General features: G+C 42.9%; 1 protein-coding gene across 3 annotated transcripts; it reads left to right on the top strand.

Annotated features, from left to right (window-relative positions):
- The first annotated feature begins 910 nt into the window (after positions 1 to 910).
- Positions 911 to 24,918, top strand: LOC126355517 (cuticle protein 18.7-like). Of its 3 annotated transcripts, none has more exons than XM_050005860.1 (2): positions 911 to 977; positions 3,343 to 3,910. In XM_050005860.1, exons 1-2 carry the CDS (start codon positions 966 to 968, stop codon positions 3,760 to 3,762), a joined length of 432 nt encoding a protein of 143 aa, XP_049861817.1. In that variant the 5' UTR covers positions 911 to 965; the 3' UTR covers positions 3,763 to 3,910. The 3 variants fall into 3 exon arrangements, 1 of the variants encoding a protein (XP_049861817.1); XR_007565505.1 differs by lacking the exon at positions 3,343 to 3,910 and adding an exon at positions 24,851 to 24,918 and having other exon boundaries at positions 914 to 977; XR_007565504.1 differs by lacking the exons at positions 911 to 977; positions 3,343 to 3,910 and adding exons at positions 22,685 to 22,739; positions 24,851 to 24,918.
- The last annotated feature ends 1,682 nt before the right edge of the window (positions 24,919 to 26,600 follow it).

Genomic DNA, 26,600 nt, shown 5'->3' on the forward strand with positions numbered 1-26,600 from the left:
AGTAGAAAAGAAGCGGACGGTCGCGAATACTGAAGTGGTTTCGTCGATAGTGTTATGGGTCAAAAATGAATGTGGAGCATCGTTGTGTCTAGTGCTAACCGTTCCATTCCTCAGTCATTATCGGCAAACTGAAACCACTGACGCAATTCGTCAAGCTTGACTGTAAAGAACCAATCATGAGTAGACCTTTTGTCATGGTGCACGCGACAGCATCTTGGAGAGTAGTCTCAAAGATGCAAATGAACTCAGTGTTCTCCTTTGGGACAGTGACATAGGTGAGTGTTGAATTAAATAGCCACCCTTGAAGAGATAAGCTTTACAGTCTGGAACCGCGCGACCGCTACGGTCGCAGGTTCGAATCCTGCCTCGGGCGTGGATGTGTGTGATGTCCTTAGGTTAGTTAGTTCGAAGTGGACTGATACTTCAGAAGTTAAGTCCCATAGTGCTCAGAGCCTTTTGAACCATTTTTTTTGAAGAGATAAGCATCCTGCATTTCCGCTAAGCGACTCGATATGTAAGAAAAATGAAAAAAAGAAATACACAGTGATCTAGAAGGACTAGAATTGAGAGTCGTACTATGGAGCTTCTAGTGGAGATGCTACGTGGAAAACCGAAGCAGACTTTTGTCAAACTCGTATAAATGGCATGCAGTCATAAGACCGGTGAGTAACCTCGAGTGTTGGAGGTTGACATAAAGTGCGTGCAGACGTTGCGAAATAGGCCTAGTTCCTTCTGTCGGAGCAGTGCGTCAACGATATGCAGCAAATCAGCTGGTGTACGGCGGCTACCGGTAGCGCCAAGTGCGCGCCCCTGAGCACGTGGAGGAAGGCCGCTGCACCACTTTCACCGGCCGCCGGGCGCCCCTCTGGTCTCTATATATACAGACCGCCGGTGGGTTGACGGCACAGTTCAGCAGAGCTCCCAGCAGCCGCAGCAGCAGCCGACGCACCACCACCACCGACAAAATGAAGTGCCTGGTGAGTGCCCCAGAGACGCCACACAGTCGTATCATATAGACCAATGGACTAAACTCGATATGTAAGAAAAAAGGGAAAAGAAACACACAGTAATCTAGAAGGACTACGAGTGGCACAATTTGTGGCAAAAATTCTTAAAACGAACTACTTTTGTAGCTATCTTTGAGAAAACAGAACGAAGCTATCTGCGATTGTTGGTGAAGCATTCACGTCTGATACATGTATCGTATCGAAACTGTACTTTGAGTACGCAGTTAGTAACAGTTGTAATATACAGTGTGACAGTTAATGAAATAGACGGAAAAAAGTAAATTAGCTACAAAGTACTTCATTCAAGATGTAAACGTCACTACTGTTATTCGGTTTATGTATGACATGTTCGATATTCCTGCCATGATTGGCGATGATGTGGCACAGACGAATAGCGAAGTGCCTGAACATCGATGCTGCTGATGACCTTCTGAATAGCAGATTGCAGCTCAGCAATGGCTTTGTGGTTACTGCTGTACACCATGTCTTTAATACAGTCCCACAAAAGGAGTAGCGAGTGTTCAGATCCGGAGAATATTGCGACCAATCGAGGCCCATATCAGTGGCCTCTGGGTGCTCCAGAATGCTGTTCACAAAGTCCTACTGCAGGATGTCAAATACTCTCCTGTTTCGGTGGGGTCGAGCTCCGTCTTGCATGAACCACATCAAAGTTAATAGTCAGCCGGGATATTGGGGATGAAATCATCTTCCAAAGCCTTCACGTATCATACGGTAGTCACCGTGAATCAAGGAATATCGCACCGATTATTCCGTGACTGCACATTGCACACCACACGGTCACCCGTTGACGGTGCAGAGATTCGTTGATCGCGAAATGTAGATTCCCAGTTCCCCAAACGCGCCAACTTTACTTATTGACGAACTCATTCAAATGAAAGTTGGCTTCGTCGCTAATCCAAGCCTCATAAAAATTCACATCATGCCCCGCGGCCAACCATGTAGTTTCAACGTCCTAACGCAAACCGTGCAGAAGCTGTGACCATTTTATTTGATATGGTTCAATAATTGTCACCATGTATTTTTCGATAGTTCAGATGCTTAGCAGTGACACAGAAAACACACGTATGACGGCAAAATCTGATTCCCACTGAATCTGTCTTTCCGACATCCAGTTGTAAATTTGACTAGAACAAAAAAATTATTTTATTTTCCACTATTTTATAAGTTGTTATATATTTGACGTAATACTAACTACTATTGAGAAAGTGACACCGGACACAATATTGGCGTAGTCGCTGGAAAAAGCTGCCATTTCTTTGTGATCTGTTTGTCTTTGTTTAAAAATATAGCTGAGGGGAACAGAACCAGGCATTATCATAGAATGAAAGCAGGACAGAATTATCAAAATAGCAAAATCACATCATTTATCTGATATGTTTCAACATGTATGTTATCAGAACTTCTTTTGAGGACAGAAAAAGCAACAAGATTTTCAGTAGCCATTTCTCATTTAATTAAATATTGTGTTGCATTGCCTGCCGAATCCAGTACTCCAGAGCATGCTATTATCTTCCCTGTAGATACTGTTAGCTATAAAGGTCCAAGGCAAAAATTGAATCAGACTGCTTTTCATGTTCTAACATTTCCCTATGAGCATTCTGTCTGGCGATGAGCATTTTGTGAGTCATGATACAGGCACATTTTATCAGCTGGAGATGTATATTTAAAACCAACCCGGTATTGGCGTAATAAACGCACATGTAATAACAATTGCCAGAGTGTTTTAATTATTCAATTAATCAATTATGCTTACAGCATAATTCACGATTACAAACGTCTTTGACTAACTTCCTGCAAGGGACCACTTCCGTACTGTGTATCTCTATGATCATATTATCACAGACTGCTCAGAAGCGACGAACCACTGGATAATCAATCCTGATAGACACAGGCACTGCTTCTACCAAAATCAGCTTTCGAATCTCCGCCAAGAGCATAAACTTGAAGGATTTAAAGGCCTGCCTAACGATTTAGGAAGAATCTATAGACAGGTAAAGCATGGTGGTTACCGAGTTTTGAGTATCTTTGGAAGATGGGAGACAAGGAGAAATTGCCCTTATTGTTTCTCATTACATGATACTTGACAATGTCAGGAGACGTGCATTTAAGCAAGCGAAAATTACTATGCATAGCAAAATGCTTAATAAGAGCACCACAAATAAGCAAACTGAAGACTTCCCATAGCCAACTAATGAAGACCTCTGTCTGAACATTAAGATAAACCATGTGTTTCACTGAAGCTCCTTATAATCTTTGCACACATACGAACATGAAGCAAGACTCACTCTCTAAGCAGGAAACTGAAATTTCCCAGATCGTCCTGAGTGCTGTCGTTGCCGTGGTCCTGGCTAAGCCCGGCTACCTGGGAGCTGGCGTCGCCGTCCCCGGCATCGCTGCTGCTGTCCAGCCCGCTCCTGTCTATGTGGGCGGCATCCACCCGGGCCTCGCCGCCTACGGTCCGGCCAACATCGTCGTCGGGCCCGGCGGCTACAACCTGGACACCCCTGACGTGGCCGCCGCCAGGGGCGCCCACCTGGCCGCCGTCGCCCAGACGAGGGCCCGCGACGCCGCCATAAACGGCGCCGCCCTCGCCGCCGCCTCCGCCGCCGCCTACGGTGCCTACGCCGCCCCCGCGGTCGTCGCCGCCGCCCCCGCCGTGGCTGCCGTGGCCCCTGCTGCCTACGGTGGCCCTGCTGCTGCCCTGCTGGCTGCCAAGGCTGCGTACCATGGCTGATGAACTCTTCTGTGTGACGTTTGACGACTTTGCACCACTCGACCTCACCGTATCTGAAACCTCAGATTCTGCACCACAGGCTACAAATTTTCGTATACTGTTATATGTTGGTGGTACTTAAAAAATAAATTATTTTTTCACCATCAAACTAATAGTTCTTATTTTTCATATTTTACTTGATGTTTATTCTCATAAATGCTCCCTCACACAGCTAGACGTTACAACACCTTCCAGTGCCCACATACAATACTGCAGATGCTATCAAAAACGTTAAAGGAACTCCCGTCTGTTAAAGTATCAAGATACATTACAAATGTACGTTTTAACAGTATCGATTACAGTGATTATCCTCACTTATTTTTAATTGAAGCTGCTTGCCAAATTGTCTGGGCAAGACTCAGTAACAAGTGGGGGCAAAGACGTGCAGGGAGGAGACCGCACAAGATAAAATTGTATTAAATAATGTTTTCCATTCATAGTGTACGGCCGTAACCGGCTTGGGCACAGTGTGGTGGAAGGTGCTGGCGGGAAGACCGTGGTCGCCACATTTCTGCCACGTGCTCCTCGGTCAGACTCAAGTGTCACGGGTAGGTTGAGCTGACGAGGGTAGGCTACTAGCAAGGCGCGTTGGCGGAATCAACCCTCCAATCACAGACTAGTCGTGTGACCACGTGGGGAAGCGTTCGGGAGCTCAGCCCTAGGTAGGCACTCATGTTCCATCTTTACATGAATAAATAGGGTCCATTCAAGTTCAATTACTGTTAATTACTGCAAAGCCCACAATTTTCCGCTCCTGGCATCGATTTCGACGAACACAGACTTATCCTTCATTCCAATGCCACATGAACCCCTCGATGTAACTGAAAATTGTGTGAGTGTTTGAGGTTTATGGGCGCTAAACAGCAGGGTCATCAGCGCCAAACTGAAAATTTAAGAGGAAACCTCAGTTTGCCAATATACATGTTTGACAGCCATCTTAACATCATCAGAGAAGACTTTAATAAAACAATAATCACTTTGAAAAGTTACATCTTTACATGTGGTAGCCATTCGAGCACATTCTGAAAAACAGTACTAGATGGTTTCTCTGAAAAGTACCTAGAATATGTACTGTAGTTAGGATTACAAGTATGTGGAATTCTGTGTTCGGTGTCAATCTCCTTACAGTCCTTGTTGTACTGCCATGTCATCTTGTGAAATGCTACTTAAAACAGTAAAACACTAAAACATTTTGATGTCTAGGCTGTGTTGCAGCGAACTTCATCACAACAACGCCTAATTAAGCTGGAAGTAGAGGCTTCAGTATATTGCTGCCAAACCAAACCAGCTGGGACCTACATAGCGAATCTGATCGGTATCGGGCTCAGAACTGTTACATCCTAGACCCACAGACCTCATGAGCACAGTGCACGGGTAATAAAGAAAATATCGATCAATAATTTCAAAGAGCTGCATAACACATTCCGAGACAACAGGCATATAAATGAAAAATTGAGAAGTGCTACTAAATTCACTAGGAAGCCAGATTAGTTATGCATTTCTCATTTTCTTTATCCTGTCACCTGAACACAGGAAAAGACAAAATGATGAACATGAATATCAACAGATGTATATAACATGTATTATCTTAACATAAAATTTCAAGTCTATTTGTAACTCTACATTTTGGTATTGAAGGGAAAACGAAAATACGTACTTTGGCAACCTGGCATACTGGTATATACTCACCAGGAATCCGGAAGACACCTGCGCTGTGCTAGTCATCTTTGTAACATACACTACATCGCACAACACTACATTCCAAAGCACCATACTACCTGATGCTACTGTACTAGATATCAGAAGTCAAACTATATACAATACAGATCATTAAAAATGCTACACCAAGAAGAAATGCAGATGATAAACGGGTATTCATTGGACAAATATACTAGAACTGACATGTGATTACATTTTCACGCAATTTGGGTGCACAGATGTTGAAAAAACAGTACCCAGAACAACCACCTCTGGCGTAATAACGACCTTGATACCCTTGGACATTGAGTCAAACAGAGATTGGATGGCGTGTACATGTACAGCTGCCCATGCAGCTTCAACACGATACACAGTTCATCAAAAGTAGTGACTGGCGTATTATGACGAGCCAGTTGTTTGGCCCCCATTGACCAGACGTTTTCAATTGGTCAGAGATCTGGAGAATGTGCTGGCCAGGGCAGCAGTCGAATATTCTCTGGATCCGGAAAGGCCCTTCAGGACCTGCAACATGTGGTAGTGCATTATCGTGCTGAAATGTAGGGTTTCGCAGGGATCGAATGAAGGTCAGAGCCACGGTTCGTATCACACACATTTGAAATGTAGCGCCCACAGTTCAAACTGCCGTCAATGCGAACAAGAGGTGGCCGAGACGCGTAACCAATGGCACCCCATACCATCACGCCGGGTGATACGCCAGTATGGCGATGACGAATACATGCTTCCAATCTGCGTTCACCGCGATTTCGGCAAACAAGGATGCGACCATCATCATACTGTAAACAGAACATGGATTCATCTGAAAACATGACGATTTGCCATTCCTGCACCCAGGTTCGTCGTTGAGTACACCATCGCAGGCTCTCCTGTCTGTGATGTAGCGTCAAGGGTAACTGCAGTCATCGTCTCCGAGCTCATAGTCCATGCTGCTGCAAACGTCGTCGAACTGTTCGTGCAGATGGTTGTTGTCTTGCAAACGTCCCCATCTGTTGACTCAGGGGTCGAGACGTGGCTGCACGGTCCGTTACAGACATGCGGATAAGATGCCTGTCATCTCGACTGGTGGTGATACGAGACCGTTGGGATCCAGCAAGGCGTTCGGTATTACCCTTCTGAACCCAGCGATTCCATATTCTGCTAACAGTCATTGGATCTCGACCAACGCGAGCAGCAATACCGTGATACGATAAACCTCAATACGATCTTTATCGAAGTCGGAAACGTGATGGTACGCATTTTTCCTCCTTACACGAGGCTTCACAACAACGTTTCACCAGGCAACGCCGGTCAACTGCTGCTTGTGTATGAGAAATCGGTTGGAAACTTTTCTTATGTCAGCACGTTGCAGGTGTCGCCACCGGCCACAAACTTGTGTGAATGCTCTGCAAAGTTAATCATTTGCATATCACAGTATCGTCTTCCTGTCGGTCAAATTTCGCGTCTGTAGCACATTATCTTCCCGGTGCAGCAATTTTAATGGCCAGTAGTGTATATTTTCTTATTTTGTCGGGACTGTTACCCACTGGCAGGCTGAGGCACAGCTCAGGATTGGTTCATATGGTTCAAATGGCTCTGAGCTCTATGGGACTTATCGTCTGAGCTCATCAGTCCCCTAGAACTTAGAACAACTTTAACCTTACTAACCTATCGACAACACACACATCCACGCCCGAGGCAGTATTCGAAACTACGACCGTAGCGGTCTCGCGGTTCCAGACTGAAGCTCCTAGAACCGCTCGGCCTCAACGGCCGGCGAGCTCAGGATTCACAGTGGCTGTGCTGCCACACTACCCACGTATATAATTTGGGAGATGGCTGTCAGGATGTCAGAAATCCTTCCAGGGTCTATCTTGTACTGATCTCCCCACTACTTCTGGAGCATCGTTGTAGCTGGGTGGTCCGCCACGGTGCCTCTCGTTATCATGCCTTATGATCTCATCTTGAGTGTCTCTGTAGCCTCTGTAGGCTTGAAGTTCGTATGCTGATAAGCTGTCAGCAAGCTTAGCGTATGAAACAGCTCCGCATCACTTGTAGCGCGAGATCGAACACCTTCACTGCTTCTGAGAAAGTATCTCATTCCCCTTTCACTGACATTTTGCAAAGTACCAATTACAGATCGTAGGCTGCTATATGCAAGCGCAACTCCTGCACCGCTTTTCTTCCTCGACGTACTGTCGCTGATCGTCTTAGCTGTGGTCTCCGGCGCTGGCTGCAACTCCTTCCTCGTCGCGTGCTCACGCTGACACGTCAGACGCGCCCTTTTTACTGCTACCTGCGCAGGGCGCTGCTTGCTGCCGCCACACCTGTCGTCGGTGGCTACCTCGTGATCTCTGCAAGCTGCAGCGTCTCGAAACATGACGAAAGTTGAAGTGACGATTAACAGCGTAACCCCATGGATCGCGTACACAACGTTAACTACTATTCTCGTGGCACTTCAGCACTTCCCATCCTTGCTTTATACCGACACTACTTTCACAGTAACAAAAATTTGATTTTGCTGCATCAGTTATTACAGTTCAAGTGTAATGAAACTAAGGCTCAGAAACAGTTCAAATACATTTTAAAACCTACTGATCACAGTTCTTATGCAGTTCTCCCGTCATTTATAGTACACACGTATAACACTCCTTATATGGTTCGCTGGTCACAATTCTCGCTAGTAAAAGCTAGGCTCGTAATCCCAAAGCACATCGACTTCAAGGATTTCCCCACCAAGGATGCCATGTACGACACGTGAAAGAGACCCAGAGAGAGAGAGAGAGAGAGAGAGAGAGAGAGAGATTGGCGAGAGGGATTGACTAGTGTCCCATAAACCCCTTTCTTCGAAAATTTCCTCCCTTCGTAGCTCCTCTGAGTTAATACAAATGGCGTGCCATCGATCTCATTCGTACTAAGATTTCTGTACACACGAGGTGCCCAGTTGCTTCCACGACCATGAGTGGCATGCATAAGTTCTGAATAATGTTCCCCAATCTGCAGTCTTTTATGACGTCTCCTGCGCAGGAATCAGCTCCTTCTCCGTGAGTCCATTAACTTGAAGCTGCAAGAAGCCATTGCGAGGAACTGGAATTTTATAAATAATTAAATTTGGATTCGTTTTGTTTAAACGGGATGCCACTCGCTTTTTATTAGGAGAGTCCGAGAAACTGCACAATTATAGTCCATTTTATGAATCAAAAATAATTTCCATCCTTCACAGTTTCACAGAAAATAAACAAAAACCAGAAATTGTTATCTTAGTTCTTAACCGACCGAGGAAGGCAACATAACTGTCTTCCCAGACTGCCAAACCAGCTTTTACATTTGGAAAGCAGAGACTGCTAGTAAAATCGTAACTGAACCGAAGGCGCCAGACAACATGTCTGTCCTCCGAGACCATCGAACCAGCTGTGATCACAGCCTAACCACTTCGTCAGCCATGTAAGTTAGGCGCGATCCAAAGATCTTCGAAGTGCTTCGTCTGCTTGTAGTTTAAGCCGTTTATTATTCTGCTGGTAATTAACACTTTTGCGATAACAAAAAATTGCCTTTTATTAAGAGGTGCTTTTTTATGAAAGCCTGTTTAGTTTTTCTAATATTAATAACAGAAATTCATCATTTTTGGGCACGACTTCGCACGCAGCAGCCAGTCGAGAAGGAGGGCCATAAATCAGGCGGTCTTTCTCACGACTTCTTAACTGCTCTAAGAGGAAGTTCTTTTAGCTGAGTATGATGACTCTAAAGCCAGAAACATTACACCGCCCTGAACCTCATGGGCAAAGGCAGTCAGGAAGATGCAGTATGTCTTGTCTCAGTGCCACACCTATGAGTATTATGGAACGTACTATCGAATGTGGTATGAAACGAAATTTATGACTAGATTGAGGATTGCAGCGCGGGATTAGCCGAGCGGTCAAGCCGCTGCACTCATGGATTGTGAGGCTGGTCTCCGCGGTGGTTCGAGTCCTCCCTCGGGCATGGGTGTTTGTGTTGGTCCTTAGGATGATTTAGGTTAAGTACTGTGTAAGCTTAGGGACTGATGACGTGAGAAGTTAAGTCCCATAAGATATAAGATTCCACACACATTTGAAAATTTTTTTGAGACTGAGGGTTCCCTAGTTAGAGAGAGCGCAGCATGTTATCTTGGATGAAAGTCATCGACAGACGTAGACATAACTGCAGGCGTACGCCAGGGAAGTGTGCTGGACCCTTGGTATTTCTTTTTAAAGCTAAAATTTGTACACGTCTACTGCGGCGCTCTGGGATAACAGCAACAAGTTACAAGAATATGAACGTATAAGAACCCGAAACTGGTCTTGTGATAATAAGAGAACCTTGAAACTGTAGCGGCATTTTCAACCCTGGGCTAAAAATTATAACAAAAACTTTTATTGCAATGTTGACCGGATTCACACTATTTGAACACCATCTTTCAGACCATTGTGCAATGGTGGCAGTTGACTACGGAAAGAGGAGCAGGTTTCAACTTTTAACTTCAAAATTTCGCACTGAGATCGCTGTTACTCCAGTATCGTTTACAAACATCATTACTTGCTATTCATGTTGAAATTTAACAACTTTGCACGGAATACTAGACTTTTTGAGTTATCTCAACCACACAACCATAGGATGTTTTCGTTGATAGTAACACTAGGGTGATAAATGTTTAATCTCAAATTTCAAATAAAAAAAATGGCTCTGAGCACTATGGGACTTAACGTCTGTGGTCATCAGTCCCCTAGAACTTAGAACTACTTAAACCTAACTAACCTAAGGACATGACACACAACCATGCCCGAGGCAGGATTCGAACCTGCGACAGTAGCAGTCGCGCGGCTCCGGACTGAGCGCCTGAACCGCTAGACCACCGCGGCGCACAATTTCAACTCAGACGAACTAATTTGAAAACACTGACTTACTGCAATGGCACGGACAAACACCAGGGGCCAGTACCGTATCCAGGGTGTCAGTAGCAGCTAACCGAATCAGCATTTCGATATGCCAGCGGCTTCCTTGATTTCAAGTCAGGTTTCTGGACAGACAGCACTCTTCAGGAAGCGTCAACGTCACTGAATATATGAGGCAGCGCTTGTCTTCCTCACAGACGAGCTCACTCTGGTCGTGCATGAACCACAGTGGCAGCCGTGCATCGGCACGACAGGGCTATGAATAAGCGCCAACACTATTTGTCGAATCCCCCCTTCCTCCCAAAGGCGAGAGGAGGGAGGGGGAGGGGTTGGGTTGTTGGGTTGTTTGGGGGAAGAGACCAGACAGAGAGGTCATCGGTCTCATCGGATTAGGGAAGGAAGTCGGCAGTGCCCTTTCAGAGGAACCATCCCAGCATTTGCCTGAAGAGATTTAGGGAAATCACGGAAAACCTAAATCAGGATGGCCTGACTCGGGATTGAACCGTCGTCCTCCCGAAAGCGAGTCCAGTGTGCTAACCACTGCGCCACCTAGCTCGGTGGGGGAGGGGGGGGGGGGAGAGCTGAGGACGTGCTACTGATAAAGCTACGTTCGAACTAACGACGACCTGCCCGGGCTCCCGCCGCCGTCTATGATCCGAAGCACAAACTGAGGTCCTCTTAGCTCCGCACAGTGGAGGTCGCACGCCGCCAGCTGCCAACCGCCTCTCTATATCCAACAGTTGCAGTCACCCCATGCAACTCTGCCGTCTTCCTCTGGCTTGGCATTTCTTACTGTGACCACTGTCGCTGTCACGCCGTCCTGACTAAGCGGTGGTCGGCAGCCGGCATGCGTTGGTGGCGGCTTCGGCGGCTCGCCTCCATGCCGCCTCTCCAACAAAGCCTCTGAAGCAGCGTGGCGCGCCTAGACCGTCCCGCCATGGGTCCAAGGTTCAATGCACGCCTGCTGCAGATATGACAGAACTGAACCTTCATGACATATTGGCTGACAACAGAATTTGCGCCTTGTCCACCACATGCAGTGAGCCGTTGGCTCACATTGCCCAACCAGACACCTAATGCAGTACTTTGTTTTTATATTTCAGGTTCCAATGGGAACACAGGTTCACCAATTACACAAACAGATCTTATTAACTCCGAAATACACTATGTGATCAAAAGTATTCGGCCACCCCGAGAAACATAAGTTTTTCATATTAGGTACATTGTGCTGCCTCCTACTGCCAGGTACTCAATTTGAGCCACCTCAGTAGTCATTAGACATCGTGAGTGAGCAGAATGGGGCACTCCGCAGAACTCACGAATATCGAATGTGGTCAGGTAACTGAGTTTCACTTGTGTCATACGTCTGCACGTAGATTTCTAGACTCCTTAGTATCCCTAGGGCCACTGTTTCCGATGTGGTAGTGAAGTGGAAACGTGAAGGGACACGTAGAGCATAAAAGTGCACAGGCCGACCTCGTCTGTTGACTGACAGGGACAGCCGACGCTTGAATAGGGCCATAATGTGAAATACGCAGACATCTACTAGACCATCACACAGGAATTCCAAACTGCATTAGGATCCAATGCCAGTACGATGATACTTAGGTGGGAGGTGAGAAAATTTTGATTTCATGATTGATCGGCTGCTCATAAGCCACCCCTCACGCCGGTAAATGCCAAACGACGCCTTGCTTGGTGTAAGGAGCGTACACATTGGACGCACGATTGAACAGTGGGAAAACGTTGTGTGGAGTGATGAATCACGGTACACAATGTGGTGATCCAATGGCAGGTTGTGGGTATGGCGAATGCCCGGTGAACATCATCTGCCAGCGTGTGTAGTGCCAGCAGTAGAATTCGGAGACGGTGGTGTTATGGTGTGGTCGTGTTTTTCATGGAGGGCGTTTGCAAACTTTTTTGTTTTATGTAGCACTATCACAGCACAGACCTACTTTGATGTTTTAAGCCCCCTTTTGCTTCCCACTGCTGAGGAGCAAGTCGGAGATGGCGACTGCGTCTTTCAACACGATCGACCACCTTTTCATAATGCACGGCCTGTGGCGGAGAGGTTACACGACAATAACATTCCTGTAAATGACTGGCCTGCGCAGAGTCCTGACCTGAATCCCCCAGAACACCTTAGGGATGTTTTGGAACGCTGATTTCGTGCCAGGCCCCACCGACCGACATCGATACCCCTCCTCAGTGCAGCACTCCGTGAAGAATGGGCTGCCATTCCCCAAGAAAAATTCCAGCACCTGATTGAAAGTATGCCTGCGAGAGTGGAAACTGTCATCAAGGCTAAGGGTGGGCCAGCACCATACTGAATTCCAGCATTTCCGATGGAAGGCGCCACAGACTTATAAGTTTGATTTCGTGCCAGGCCTCACCGACCGACATCGATACCGCTCCTCAGTGCAGCACTCCGTGAAGAATGGGCTGCCATTCCCCAATAAACCTTCCAGCACCTGATTGAAAGTATGCCTGCGAGAGTGGAAACTGTCATCAATGCTAAGGGTGGGCCAACACCATACTGAATTCCAGCATTTCCGATGGAGGGCGCCACAAACTTGTAAGTCATTTCCCGTCAGGCGTCTGAATACTTTTGATCATGTAGTGTATGTTTCAATACACTTTTACCATCCTAAGTGGGTACTTCTAGTCAATCCTTATTTTCTGGTATCTTGTGTTCTGCAGGTATGAAAAAATATTAAAAAATTTAACTCTAAGTAATGAACAAACTGAATTCTCGTATAAGACACATGAGACCCCCACAAAATACACGTTTACTTGTGCTAAGGGTATCTATCCCGTGATCTGGATTTATTATCTTTGCCTGCAATTCCAGTCGTCATTTGTTCGTACAGGCGAAAAGCTCATGAGAACCGCTTTACAGGTACAAAGTTAATGTTTAGGGGTATGAAGGAAAATACAATAAAACGTTATTCACAAAAGGAGCTCAATCTCGACTGGAGCTGGAGTTGGACGGCTGGAAAGTGGATGTAGATCTCACCGAACTCCATTGCAGTTAGAGGAACCGAGTCGTACTTGGACAGACCACACCGTACTGGCATTGGAGTCAGGCTGACCAGACATCCCTGCAGCTCGTAGCTCCAATAATTGCTATGAGTTTTCAGTACAACAGTCAGTTATTTATGGAACACTTGGGATAGATAAAACTCATGCCTTCTGATACCTTTCCTGGCGTGTGGTGCTTAAATTGTTTAAATTATATGAAAGTAGAGGTGCTGAGTTACCCAACGTTGTTCTCCGAATTGTAATTATACACAGTGGCCTGTAAAGAATGTAACAATAATATCACACAATTTATCCGATCATAAATACTTCGTGGTACCCTTATGAAGCTGGGGAGGGTACCAAGTATTACAATAAAACAAAGAAACTAACATAATTTTGTATACCATTGTCGGAGAACAGCGATATTATTGTGATAAAGTTATTTAAAAGCAGTCTTGATCGCTACCGATGTTAACTTCTCAACAATTCGGCCTTTTAATTGCGGGCCATCATAAGAGTTTGCAGTGTAATAATAAATGTAACAGTGCTATATTACACAGAGAAGCCAATGTTGTAAAAGTATGCTCTGAAACGATGTACCATTACCCATTTTGATGACGGCTGTGACACCTGGTCCGCTGTGGATGTCTCAGTCACTGTAATCGGTGGTGATGGCTAAGCAGCCACGTTCTATAGGGTAGAGAGAAGGCGCTCCAGAGCTTAAGGATCGCAGTCAGCCAATGCGAAACGACCTACATAATGTTTTGAGTCTTCATTCTAAATTATTTATCTTTCTAATTTAAGTTATCAAGAAACGAGATTATATTCGCTTATGGTTCATAATCTATGCTACAGCCAGCAGCATAAAATGCATGACAGTCTAGTGTAATTCGTTAAATGAGGTCCAGAGCGTCGTCTGGGTGAAATAATTAGCACTATAAGTTCGTTAGTTCGATACCAGCTGCTATTTATTAGTAATGAAACCAAATGTATGGTGTATTAACATGATAATTAGATTTGGTATGTTTGTATTAGTAGTCGCTTGTTTAATATCTCAAAAATCACTAGAAGAAACTGCATGCAACTTGTATATGTGTGCCATCTCTTGGTGCCTACAGTAACGTATTAGGGCGCCGTTTCCATGGAGACATCTAGGTTGATATGTCTGTTAGTTGTCAAAGATGTACTTGACGCTTGTGTAACACTGGAGGCCGATGTCACTCACCAAATATAAAAGGGGTGTTGCTTAAGGAAGTGGCCCCGTTTTAGCCACATTAAGGTACTGTAGATAATCTCCACTACATCACTGTTCACAAGAGGAAACGTTTATGTTACAAATAATTTATCAGCATTTTGCGCTTGGAATAAAAATGTATCTTAACAATATCAGTAAAAATTATATATACATGTCGTTCGTAAAATCGTTGACGTTATTGTATTATAAATTAGTATTTATGCGACTGTCCCACATTTATATCTGGAGAGAGTCACAATTATAAGAAAATGAGTTACATTTGTAAGATTTGTTGTCTATTTGATGCGAAAAATCGTAAAAATGGTTGTAACAACGAAGCTTAATAATCATAGATAGTTGAAGGAGCAAGTATCCTTATTTCAAAAGATGTCTTCAAACAATTTAAAAAAAGGCTTTTTCAGGGAAATCTAAGTGTTCATTTAACAGAGCTAGTGGGCTTTTCCTATTGTGAACAAAAATTTACAATTTTTCCAACATACGTATTTAAACCTATAGGGCTGGTGTCCATAACCTGAAGATCGTTCTGAGTTTTGCTATTGGTAAGGTATTGTCCAAAAACTGATTTGTTACGTGACGTACATGACATGTGTTCTTTGAAGCGAGTTTTAAAATTACGAACAGACTGGCCAGTATATATTTGGTCACAATCGTTACAAGTTAACTTATACACTAGTGATCCACGTTATTGTTTACCAGATTTGCCGGTAATGTGTTTGAGTTTATTGAAAAGGATGTTCTTGGTTGGAAAAGCAATGGTTAAACTAGAATTTCTAAAGAGTATCTTTCTTCTGGTAGATACTGTTCCCATATATGCCATTTTAGAAAATGTTTCTTTTGCAGGATCGTGTGGTCGTTTTGATCATACCTTTTGGGAAAGATCATCAACTGTTCAAGAATTATAGTCGTTAGCAGATGCAATTTGTATTAAAACTTCGAGTTATTTCTGTTGTTGATCTGTGGATAACGGAAGTTTCATCATTCTATTCAGCATGGTTAAGAAGAAAGCTCTGTCGTATTTCGTGGGGTGACACGAATTAGCTTTGCTAATCGCGTCATTTATGTTTTGTTTCCTAAAAATACTAAAAATGTGTTTTCGATTTCTATTACAAATAGTCAGATGTAAAAAGTTGATGGTTCTTTTTTTTTTATGGCCTATTGTGAATATCAAAGTAAGATGGAAATTATTCACAGAACTCGTTACAAAATTAAGATCCTCTTGAGAGCCATTATATAGCAATAACGTATCATCTAAATAACGTTTCCAATAAATGACTTTATTATATATTTGTGCGTTGTCTTCCAAAAATATTGCTTCAGTAGTAGTTGACAAAAATTTTGGCAATTGTACTCGCTAGAGAATTGTCCATAGCTAAGCCGTAGCTCTGAGTGTAAAATTTACGATTGAATGTAGAACTATTACAATTTAAAACGATTTTTCAGCAGTGTTGTTAATTCAACAATTTCTTCACAAATCAACGGCTTACGTTTCACTAAGTTGTTTCTGGTAATTTCGATGGTTTCTGCTACTGGAATATTAGTTTATAACTTTTTGATGTATATAGTGAGGCAGACGTAGCTCCTGGTAGAATACCTACGTTAAAGGTGCTTGTTCCTATGTCATAACTGCTTTTTATACTAAACTTCTCTTCAAATATATAAAATTCTTTTTAAGTCTCGTTAAGTTCCTTGTAAGCCACGATGAAGGAAAATTAATATTATCGACTTGGGACATATTGATCAACCAGGCCCATTTAATTTAATTTATGCTCCAAGTCTATACAATTGTGCATTCATGACTTTTAGTTGTACTTTATCTCTCCGTGAATATATAAAATTATCCTCATCAATTAATTTTCTGATACTAATTTGAAATTTATTCGTTTTATCTTTTTGTTAAAGTTAGCCCTTGTACGATGTCCACGCGGTGTAGCTGAGAAAGGCTCCCCCTGATAGTGGGGCTGCATCACGTTGTACTGACTACAACTCTCACAGGCATTATTAGGTATATGCACGAGAACAGTCTTGATCTAGCCCCCAGCAAAGGGTGAACTGACTTAAATCAGCCCCTAGCATTGCGCGAATTTCATAACAGCGTTTCGGAGCGTGTCGGAGTCCTTACCTTACTGATCGAATTATTTCTTAGAAGATTCTGGATTTGTTCTGCAACACAGTCTTTTCCACGCCAAATATTCTTCTGCTTGTCCAGTAGCTGATAAACTCTATGTTCTGCTCACCTGTTAGCTAGTATCCTCGACCGCTACCCAGCACACCATAATCACCTATGTGAAGGGTAACTGCTTTGAATGCCGTTCTTGTTTATTTCGTGAAGTTTTATTTATTTGAAACACAACGGAATTCCTTAATTTCATCTGCTACGCAGACCCCACTTCCATTTATAGCTGTGACTTATCTCATTTCTGATGTTTTTTTCATCCGGTTGTGACATGACAAGGTAAAAAGAAACTCATGACAAGGCATCTATCTATACGGACGACTTGGATGATAGAACAATGACAACTTACGGCCACTTGGTGGTTTTTTTATGGAGGTTGACTCTGTGCGCTTCGGACGGCCGGCAGGGTGGCAAGTACACATTCTTGGACAGGGGATGCCTCACGTCACCTCAGCAGGTGGGCTATCATACCCTGAGAACCCTTTCCGAAAGTGCGAGCTGTGAGCTGTCCAAGCATGGAGAGGTGGCTGCACTGGGACAGACGGTAAAACTCGCGGAGTACCATTTAATGTTATTCATATGAGTCGTGTTACATCATGAAAGTATCAAGATTTCCATATGCAAAAGCGACAGACCAAAGATAAAATTTAGGTAGAACTGATAATTATCGGGGATTTTTCATATGACCATCACTTTCAGAGCTACAGCTTATCAAAAAGATGATCTCTTGTATTGATTTGCCACTCTATGAAATATACAAAATTGTTGCAGCTCTCAAGGAGATGTCAACAGACAGATCTCGGTGAGAACTATTCCATAAACACTCACTTACATCATTCGCAAATTTGTTTGGATAGTGGGAGGCTATAATTAATTACCATATTTGACTGACCACTTCTGAGACATTTCCGGTAAGAAAAACAATAAAGGTTGCAATAACAGCAGAAGCTTCTTTGACGCATTTTGAGTTCTAGGGTATCTTCAAAACTTTGTTTTGGAATTACGGGTAATGCATTATTCATGAACACCCAAAATTTTAGTATGAATCTTCGGCGAAGACATACAGCTATAATCACATAGAACTACATGAGAGGAAAGTAAATAGCAAACTTTTGACTATTTATGACTAATGCTTTACCCAAACTTCCTAAACAAATTCTGAATACGCCCTGAAGAGACGAAGCTCATCAATTAATCTTCTGTTTCCATTGCAACCTAGACAGTTTTTGTTACTGGAAACATATCACTAAGGTTGCTGCATGATGAACATAGAGTAGGGGACTTATAGACTTTAGAGAAACTATAAATTAACAGAGTGTTATACACAGTAACAGCACTGAAGTTAATAATTTGGTATCAGAAGAAACATATATGTCTATGTGTTTATTTAATTAAAGACAAAAATTAGGTGGCAATGATACATATCTTTAGCATCTTCAGGTCCGTTAGAATCAGAAGGGCTACACCAATTCTTCAAACTACTCGCACATTAATTCCACAAATCATAGTAACTCATTCAATATTTAGGACATACAGTGTTAAGTGTTAATTTGTTCAGAAATTAAACATACATGTCTTGGTACCAAATTATCTGTTGGTTACAAGATCAGAATTTATCGAGCCTGGGAATCACGACAATGACAGTTGGGGAACAACTGTGAGATTAAAAAGCATAAAATCGGAGACGCAAATGTGTGTATGTGTGTGTATGAGGTATGGTGTGGGAGGGCGTTGGTTGAATTACTATACGAAGAGAGTTTGTGCATGAGACCTCTGTCAGACTGCGAAGCGGGGTAGCCACGTTGGTAAAGTATTTGTAGTGAGAAAGTCTAAATTTAGAACTTGGATTATCAGAAGGACTCGGTGTTTTGTGCGCGGCAGATGTCGGCGAGTCAGTGAAGCCTCACTGGCCCTGCGGCTTACCACACACTGCACATATGCCTGAGGTCAATAAACAATTCATTGCACTCTTATTTTTATGGATGTGCGGTTATATACTTAGAAATCAGCCGTATGTAATTAACGTCTAGCAATATTTAAATATGTTTTCAATGAACTATATTTCGATGAGCCGAATGCAAAGGTGTACTGAACTTCCTTTCTCATAGATGAATCCTAAATGGTAATTATTTATGTGCGGATCAGGTTCTACTGCCACGATAATACTTCGAAGTTAATAAATATTACATAAATTTTAAAATTCTAAGTAGAAGTAGAGCCGTCGCTCACTATCATTTTGTTTCTTTATATTCCGTGTTCTTTATTCAGGAGTTTGATAAATCCATAAAACATTCCTGTTATTCTTCGTCACTTTGACTACAGGAGTACCATGAGCGAATCTTATTATTAACATACCTCCAAATTAACCTATGATCTCACATCTGAAAATTTCTTGTGTGTGCTATAATTCGTCATTGAAATACTGCTTCATTAGTATTTTTCTACCTATCGCTCTTTTTAATACGATCTCTCTGCTCTTGGTCTTCCATTCTTACTGTTCCCTCATGAACATTATGTATCTTACCTGACTTCTCGAATATGATATATCTAGTTGTCTGATAATAACGCACATCTTGCATCCCTTTGTAGTCTCAGTTCTTCTGTGTCAGCCAATTCTTTGAAATTTATTAGATTTTCTTAACAGGGTCAATGCTGAAGATTGACATGCAGGAGACTGTTACTGCCAACATTACAAAAGTATGAAGGTAGGCTGTGACTTGTGTGTCGATATCTATCTCACTGAGAGAATTATCAGTGAGAGACAGGGTTTCAGGTTGAACTGTGGGTCTCTTATCGCCTTTCATTGTGCTATTACAATGTAGTTTCTAATGTAAACATATTGTAAAGTATATTCGTTATATCTTTTGTTCTATATTTGCTCACAGCTTCCGCAGAGTGTCTGTATTTAGCTACAGCAGATATACTACACATTAACTAAGTTCTTACGTTTCTTTGTGTGTACATCCTTATATATTTCAGTACCCCTTTACGATACTACTTTCAGTATATCAATACCTAATAGACACTAAATATAGGGAGAAGTAGTGGGAATACTTTCTAAGAAATTGTGCAGTGTCGAATCATTGACATCCCTAAGAGTGTCTCATCAAACAGCTCTTCAAGAACGAGCAAAGAGATATTCAGCTTAAATCTACAATGGGCCTCAAGGTAATATGTGGCCGAAACACGTTGTCATGTGTATATTCTTCAAGTTTGATAATGCATGTTGAGAATTAATGAAAGCTTGTGAATCGACAGTTACAGTAATTAGAAACATTACAGACATTTAAGTAGAAAATAAATTCTTAGGTGAATCGCTTTCAAAGTATTTTGGATATATTTATTAGTACTATGTAACTCCGGTATTTATTAGCAGCAGCGAAATAATAAATAGACGGTGACGACAAAGGAATAGTCAATCCCAAGATCTGTTACACTCATTCATGTAGACATACCTCAGCTGCTGAGAATCAAGGAATATTACACATTATCAGTTGCATGGTGTGTTGATGAACGTAGCATAGTAACAGTTTTAAACATGGCTGTTACTCAGCAAAGTACAAGTGTTTCAACGTGTTTCAACATAAGATTGTACAACCAACCGGTTGTACATAAATGGTAGCTACACTGACCTAGGTTTCAGCACCTACTAGGGGTGTCTTCATCAGAATGGAGAGTTGTTAAATGGTAAAATTATATTGGTAGAACAGCTATGTGCAAGTCAAAAGCGAAATAAAACGTTCTAGCCTTTGTCACGTGCATAGGACTTTTATTTCACTGTTGAATTGAGCATAACTGCTCTAAATTCTAACCACTGCTTTTTGGCAATGTAATTTTACGATTTATCAAAATTTCATTCTGATGAAGACACCCCTAGTAGGTGTCGAAACTTAGGTCGATGTACCTACCAATTATGTGGAACCGGTTGGCTGTATAATCCTATGTTGAAAGTAGTATAGTAATTTAAGACAAAGCATAATGGGAGCACCTGATGTTAGCGGGATGACTGCATCTCTTGCATGTGGTTGTTCTGTGACATTTAGTCACACCTACAGACCACGTCTAATTTATTTTAGGATAATTTTGGGTTCTAAGTAAAAAGGGCATTGCAGACAAAAAATACGAAGTACCAGTCTTTCTGGAGAACACTTCGCTGATTTGAAATGTGCAGTGCGAAATCATATCTCTATCATTAAAACTCTGCAGGCCCAACTTACGTTTAAAATCACCACAGCGTATTACAGCTGCCATAATCCAACTTTCACCGTGGTGAGCCACATCATTATTGGTACGCGAAAATTTCAGGACACATTCCACAAACGCAGATGGGCGTTGCAAAACAACGGGGGACACACGTGGTTTGCTGTCGTCACTACTGTAGTATCAATAGCTCTGTAAACTGTTAGGCGTGGCCTATTCTCAGTGTAACAAACACCATGCATTATGGAAATTTGTATGAGGATGAGCAAGAGTATTACAACCATTGCACACCATGAGGTGAAAAGCAGCCTGAGGGCAGGTAGCATGGTAAGGAAAATATATAAGCGGTGCATAGACAACTATGGAGTGACTCTAGCTACGATATGGTCTGCAATGTGTGATAAACTGACATAAGCGACTTTGGCAAAGGCCAGCCATCTGGAAATTGGTATCTAGGAAACGGTGAACTGCAAGACTCTAGGGAATGTGCAAAGAACAGAGAAACCACGATTAGGCAACAAGGTGCTTCACAGCCGCAGAACGTGGAGATCGAAGGTTTGCCGACTGACCATACACTGCAAAGGAGAGACAGCGAGTTGTAGCAGATCTAGAGAGAGAGTAGAGTGATAATACAGGACAACACAGGTCAATGCAAATTGTTGAACATGGGTCTCCGCAGCAGATGACCCCTTTGTGTTGACATATTGATCCAACGCCGTCGCAAATTATGTTTCCAGTGGGTACAGAATCATCGAGATTAACCTCTGGAGCATTGGAAGCGTATTGCATAGACGAATGAATCCCTTGTATTGGTACACCAGCTCGACGATCAAAACGTACGCTTCTCCACGAATGGAGATCGATGGAGGCACAGATATTCTTCTGGGATTTTATTGGACCTCTGGTAGTAATCAACACAGTGACAGCTATAGAGTACGTGAAAGTTAATGCGGATCACCTGGATCGTTTCGTGTTTGATGTCTTTCCCAGTGCCTATGGCATTCTCCAGCACTATAATTATCCTTGTCGAAAGACCTGAAGCCAGCTTCAGCAGTTTCAGAAATAAGATGTTTTGATCGCGAAATTTGTCCTTTCTGAACACGATGGATCGCATACAGGACGCTTTTTGACACCAGGTCCGTCTCCGCACACCATCGAAGCATAACGTAAGGCCATTCTATGACCCGTACGTAGACGTTTGATGCCTTATACCTCTGGAAATTTAACGAGGTCGAATCTGTGTCACGCTGCTGCATTGCTTTCCAAAAGTGGACAAAGGAGCAGTTAAGCAAATGGCCATGGTGTTTTGGCTGTTCAGTGTATGTCAGCCCTTACAGAAGTTTGATCAGTTTTACACAATTAAATAATGTGCCTGTGCAAGCTAGATGCTTATTCAAATGTATATGTAGACCATCCTGTTTGTTCTCGGACAATGTGTCGATTTTGTTCGTCGGAAAACAGAATCAGCGATAGAACGGGTATCAGCTGACCCTGATGTCGACACTGGACGTCCACGCCCAGTGGGACACAGCGGAAGGACGGCTGCACCACTTTCACGCGCCAGAGGCCGACGCACTGCAGCCCACCAGTATATAAGCTGGTCTTCTGCGGCTCTGATGTATATTGCAGCAGTGCAGACAGCAGAAGACAGCAGCAGACGCCTACCACCGACACCATGAAGTGCTTGGTGAGTTCCCCATGGAAACGCATTGTCTTTTTCCATTTTCTCATTACGACTACAGTCCAGTGTCGACCATATTAATGAAGAGGATTGACTGAATTCAGGATATTAATGACAATGGCCGTTTCTGTTCTGAAGTGTCATACACCTGCTCCCAGTCATCATACAGATTCCAGATTGAAGCTTTCCTCTTACTCATGATAATAGCTTTGTGAGTCGATACCGTTAATACAAGGAGCGAACAATATATATCGTTTACTAAAACACTATAGTCACTTGTACGATGTAGCAACTCGCCCAAGTTAAGAAAAGACATACCAGATTGTTAGGTGTAATGAAATGTTGCACTGTAACTACAGAAAGAGAAAGACTTTGGTTCCTAATGGTAGTGTTAGGAAACTCCATCCTACTTTTGTAGGAAGCTGAAAGGCATATACCGTTGACGCATATTATTTAATGTTTTTTGTCAAGTGCCTTTTCGTATGACGTTGTGACTGCTGCTTATAATATACGAATTCGACAGAGAAACAGAATTATGTAGTATATATCTGCTTTCAAATGTACAATGATGAGCGAAGTAGTGGAGGGCGATAAGAGTACAAAGAAGGAAATATGTAAAAAAAAAAGAAAAAAATGAACGCCCATTCGACAGGTAAGACGTGAAGATGACGGCAAGGAACGCATTCGAAATATCGTGTTATGTAAACGACTGCACCCATGTTAAGGCCCGAGAGCAGGTCAGCCAATTTACAAGAGATTTACAATTACACACAACTGTTATTTCCATGTCAGAAAAAAAATGTACAATGATCCGTAAGATAGTGTAAGTCGAAGTCACTGGGAGGTGAAATACTAAAGAATACATGATAACACTACAGTCTACAGCTGTTGAAGCTGCAAAAAGTACCCTTGCATTAAGGTGTACAGCTCTTATTTTGTATGTCAATAGCTTCAGTACACAGTAGCGAAACTGCAAGTTTATATGTCAGCTCTCTCCCATCTCTACGTTAACTGAGATGAGTTTTAGTATGCCACATTTTCGAAGGAGACGAGCCATATTTCGACACCCACACGTGACTGAGGGCTCGTGTATCAAAATTCTGGAGGAGTCTGCCGTATATAGTCTTCGATTGTAATCAAAATTGTGGAAGTTGGTGAAATTGTGGAAGTTGCGGTATGCCGGCCAGCCTGTGGATGGTTTTTAAGGCTGTTTTCCATCTGCCTCGGCGAATGCGGGCTGGTTCCACTTATTCCACCTCAGTTGTATGATGTCGGTGATTGCTGCGCAAATACGGTCTCCCCCATGCAAACATTTGGGGCTACACTCGTCTGGTGTGAGACGTTCCCCGGTGTCCACTGGGGGCCGAACCGCACAATAACCCTGGGTTTGTGTGAGGCGGCGGTGGGGTGAGTGGACTGCTCCAGCCTGTTGTTGGGTTATGAACCACTAAGGGCTACGGTGGGGACGAAGCCTCTCTGTCGTTTATAGGTCCCCAGCTCCATAGAATACAATACAAGGTAATTGGATTAGTATATCCAGGTTGAGAAAGCTACAAAGTTTATGTCATTTGCTTGCTAGTGGAAACTGGCCAGATTCATTGTACCCATCAATACACCAACCTCACGCTACCTACAGTAAGAGGAAATGAATATTTAAACAACTAGATACAGGGCATCTAACAGAGAGGAGTCTAAAGCTGCGGCTAATTGTGTGAAAGGTTAAATAAGAAAGACGACTTTCAGCAGTAATTTGTGTTCAGTAGTATGTAACAACTTTGTCACAAAAAATTTCAATATAAGTTAATAAGTACTGTCGAAATGACGTAATAAAACCCACTATTGAAAATGAGACCTGTTAACCCATAATGCGTCTCTGTTTCTGTTAAACCTTATGTGAAATATGTTCTAACTTTTAAGTGTTGAAAGCTGTATTTGTGAAATAGTAAGCGCTTTTTTTCAATATTTTATATTGCTAATAAGACGGCATTTAACACCCATTTGTAGCTACACTATCCAAATGCACAATATGTATGTTACATACTCGTTCCTACGACGGAATATGACAGAAGAAAAACCTCAATGTAGTCACTTCCAAGTACACTAAAACATTTTCCCAGATCGTCCTGAGTGCTGTGCTCGCCGTGGCCCTGGCCAAGCCCGGCTACCTGGGAGCCGGCGTCGCTGCTGCTGTCCAGCCCGCACCAGTACTTGTGGGTGGGATCCACCCAGGCCTCGCAGCCTACGGTCCAGCGAACATCGTCGTCGGGCCTGGCGGCTACAACCTAGACACGGCTGACGTGGCTACGGCCAGGGCCGCCCACCTCACAGCCGTCGCCCAGACCAGGGCCCGCGACGCCGCCATCAACGGCGCCGCCCTCGCCGCCGCCTCTGCCGCCGCCTACGGTGCCTACGGCGCGCCCGCCGTCGTCGCCGCTCCTGCAGTGGCTGCTGTAGCGCCGGCTGCCTACGCTGCCCCTTCGGCTGCGCTGTTGGCTGCCAAGGCTGGCTATCACGGCTGATGGATGTGTTCTGTGTGACAGTTATTACTGTTGGAACAGTTGACCTCACTCAGTTAATACCTCAGCCCCAAACGCACATGCTGTAATGTAATGTGAGCTTATATTTATGTGTATGAGGTAAATAAATTATTTGCTTTTGCAAAACATATCGCTTCCTTACATTAAACCTTTAATACTATACATTCTAGTAAAGTATTAAGTAACTTGAAGACATGCAATGGCAGATATAAAATTGTGAAATCAATTAACAACCAGTAACACAGTAACTACACGTAAGATTGCTGGAGGTACTGTCAAAAAATGTAAATGGTAACTCATTCACAGTTATGCACAGCAGTTTATGATTTACGATTGAATTTAGGTTCAGTTTAGGAAACGTACAGTACAGATATCATTTCCTACGCAGAGAGTCTTATTCGTACGGTACAGTGTTACATTCGCTTGTGCATCAACCAATATTTGGTATTTTGTTTACTCAGTTTGCAGACATAAAGTTACAGGTCATTTTAAAAGAACTTTGGACAGATATTCTTTCATAATTCGTTTTGTAATTTAATGTAGGATTTTCATTTAGTTATGTTTGCCTCTTTGAACTGCAAACTCCACATTGTAGCATTGTTCACTGTACTGCACAGTACAGAGTTTCTCAGAATAGCATAGTTAGTATATAAGTTTACATTTTATGTTATTTTTGGTGAAAGTTATTTTAAACACAGTTTCAGATGGATTTTGATTCTCTTTCTATCAGAGAGGGTTTATGTAAACATATCAGTTTATAATTCAGGCTCAAAACACAGACATATACGTAAGCTAATAATCGAAAACCAGTCCAGTTTATAACAACTATGCCAAAGGACAACACATGAGGACATTGACAGTTACAAGTCTTCTCTCGCCAACCATTTCTAAATCTCGTTCCTTACTTCCTCTTTCCAATCAGCTCATCCTCTCTATTCCCCTCCACATCCACATCTACATCCCTTTTTCAGCCTCTCAGTTCAGCATCCAGGTTTTTGTTCCATGAAGTGCCACATTGCACACAAGACACTTGCGAAGTCTTTTATTCGTTCATGTTGTGTCACTCGTAGACTGTCATTTTGATAGCATCGGTATCTGCAAAATCGCATTTACAATTAGCTGTCTTGAAACATATGTATAGCGTAATGCGTTGTTGAAGTATCCGACCAAGATGTTGTCCACAGATCTTTGCTGCAATTGTTCGATAGTAAATGAATTGCCAGTAAGAAACATTTATAATAAGAGATGAAATTCACTCACAATCTTCGTGAACTGAATTGGCGTGTTTTTTCTGCTCACTACCTATGTGTTTGCTAAATATAAGACTCAA

Source organism: Schistocerca gregaria, chromosome 3, assembly GCF_023897955.1.
Source record: "Schistocerca gregaria isolate iqSchGreg1 chromosome 3, iqSchGreg1.2, whole genome shotgun sequence".
In the NCBI taxonomy this organism is placed as follows: domain Eukaryota; kingdom Metazoa; phylum Arthropoda; class Insecta; order Orthoptera; family Acrididae; genus Schistocerca; species Schistocerca gregaria.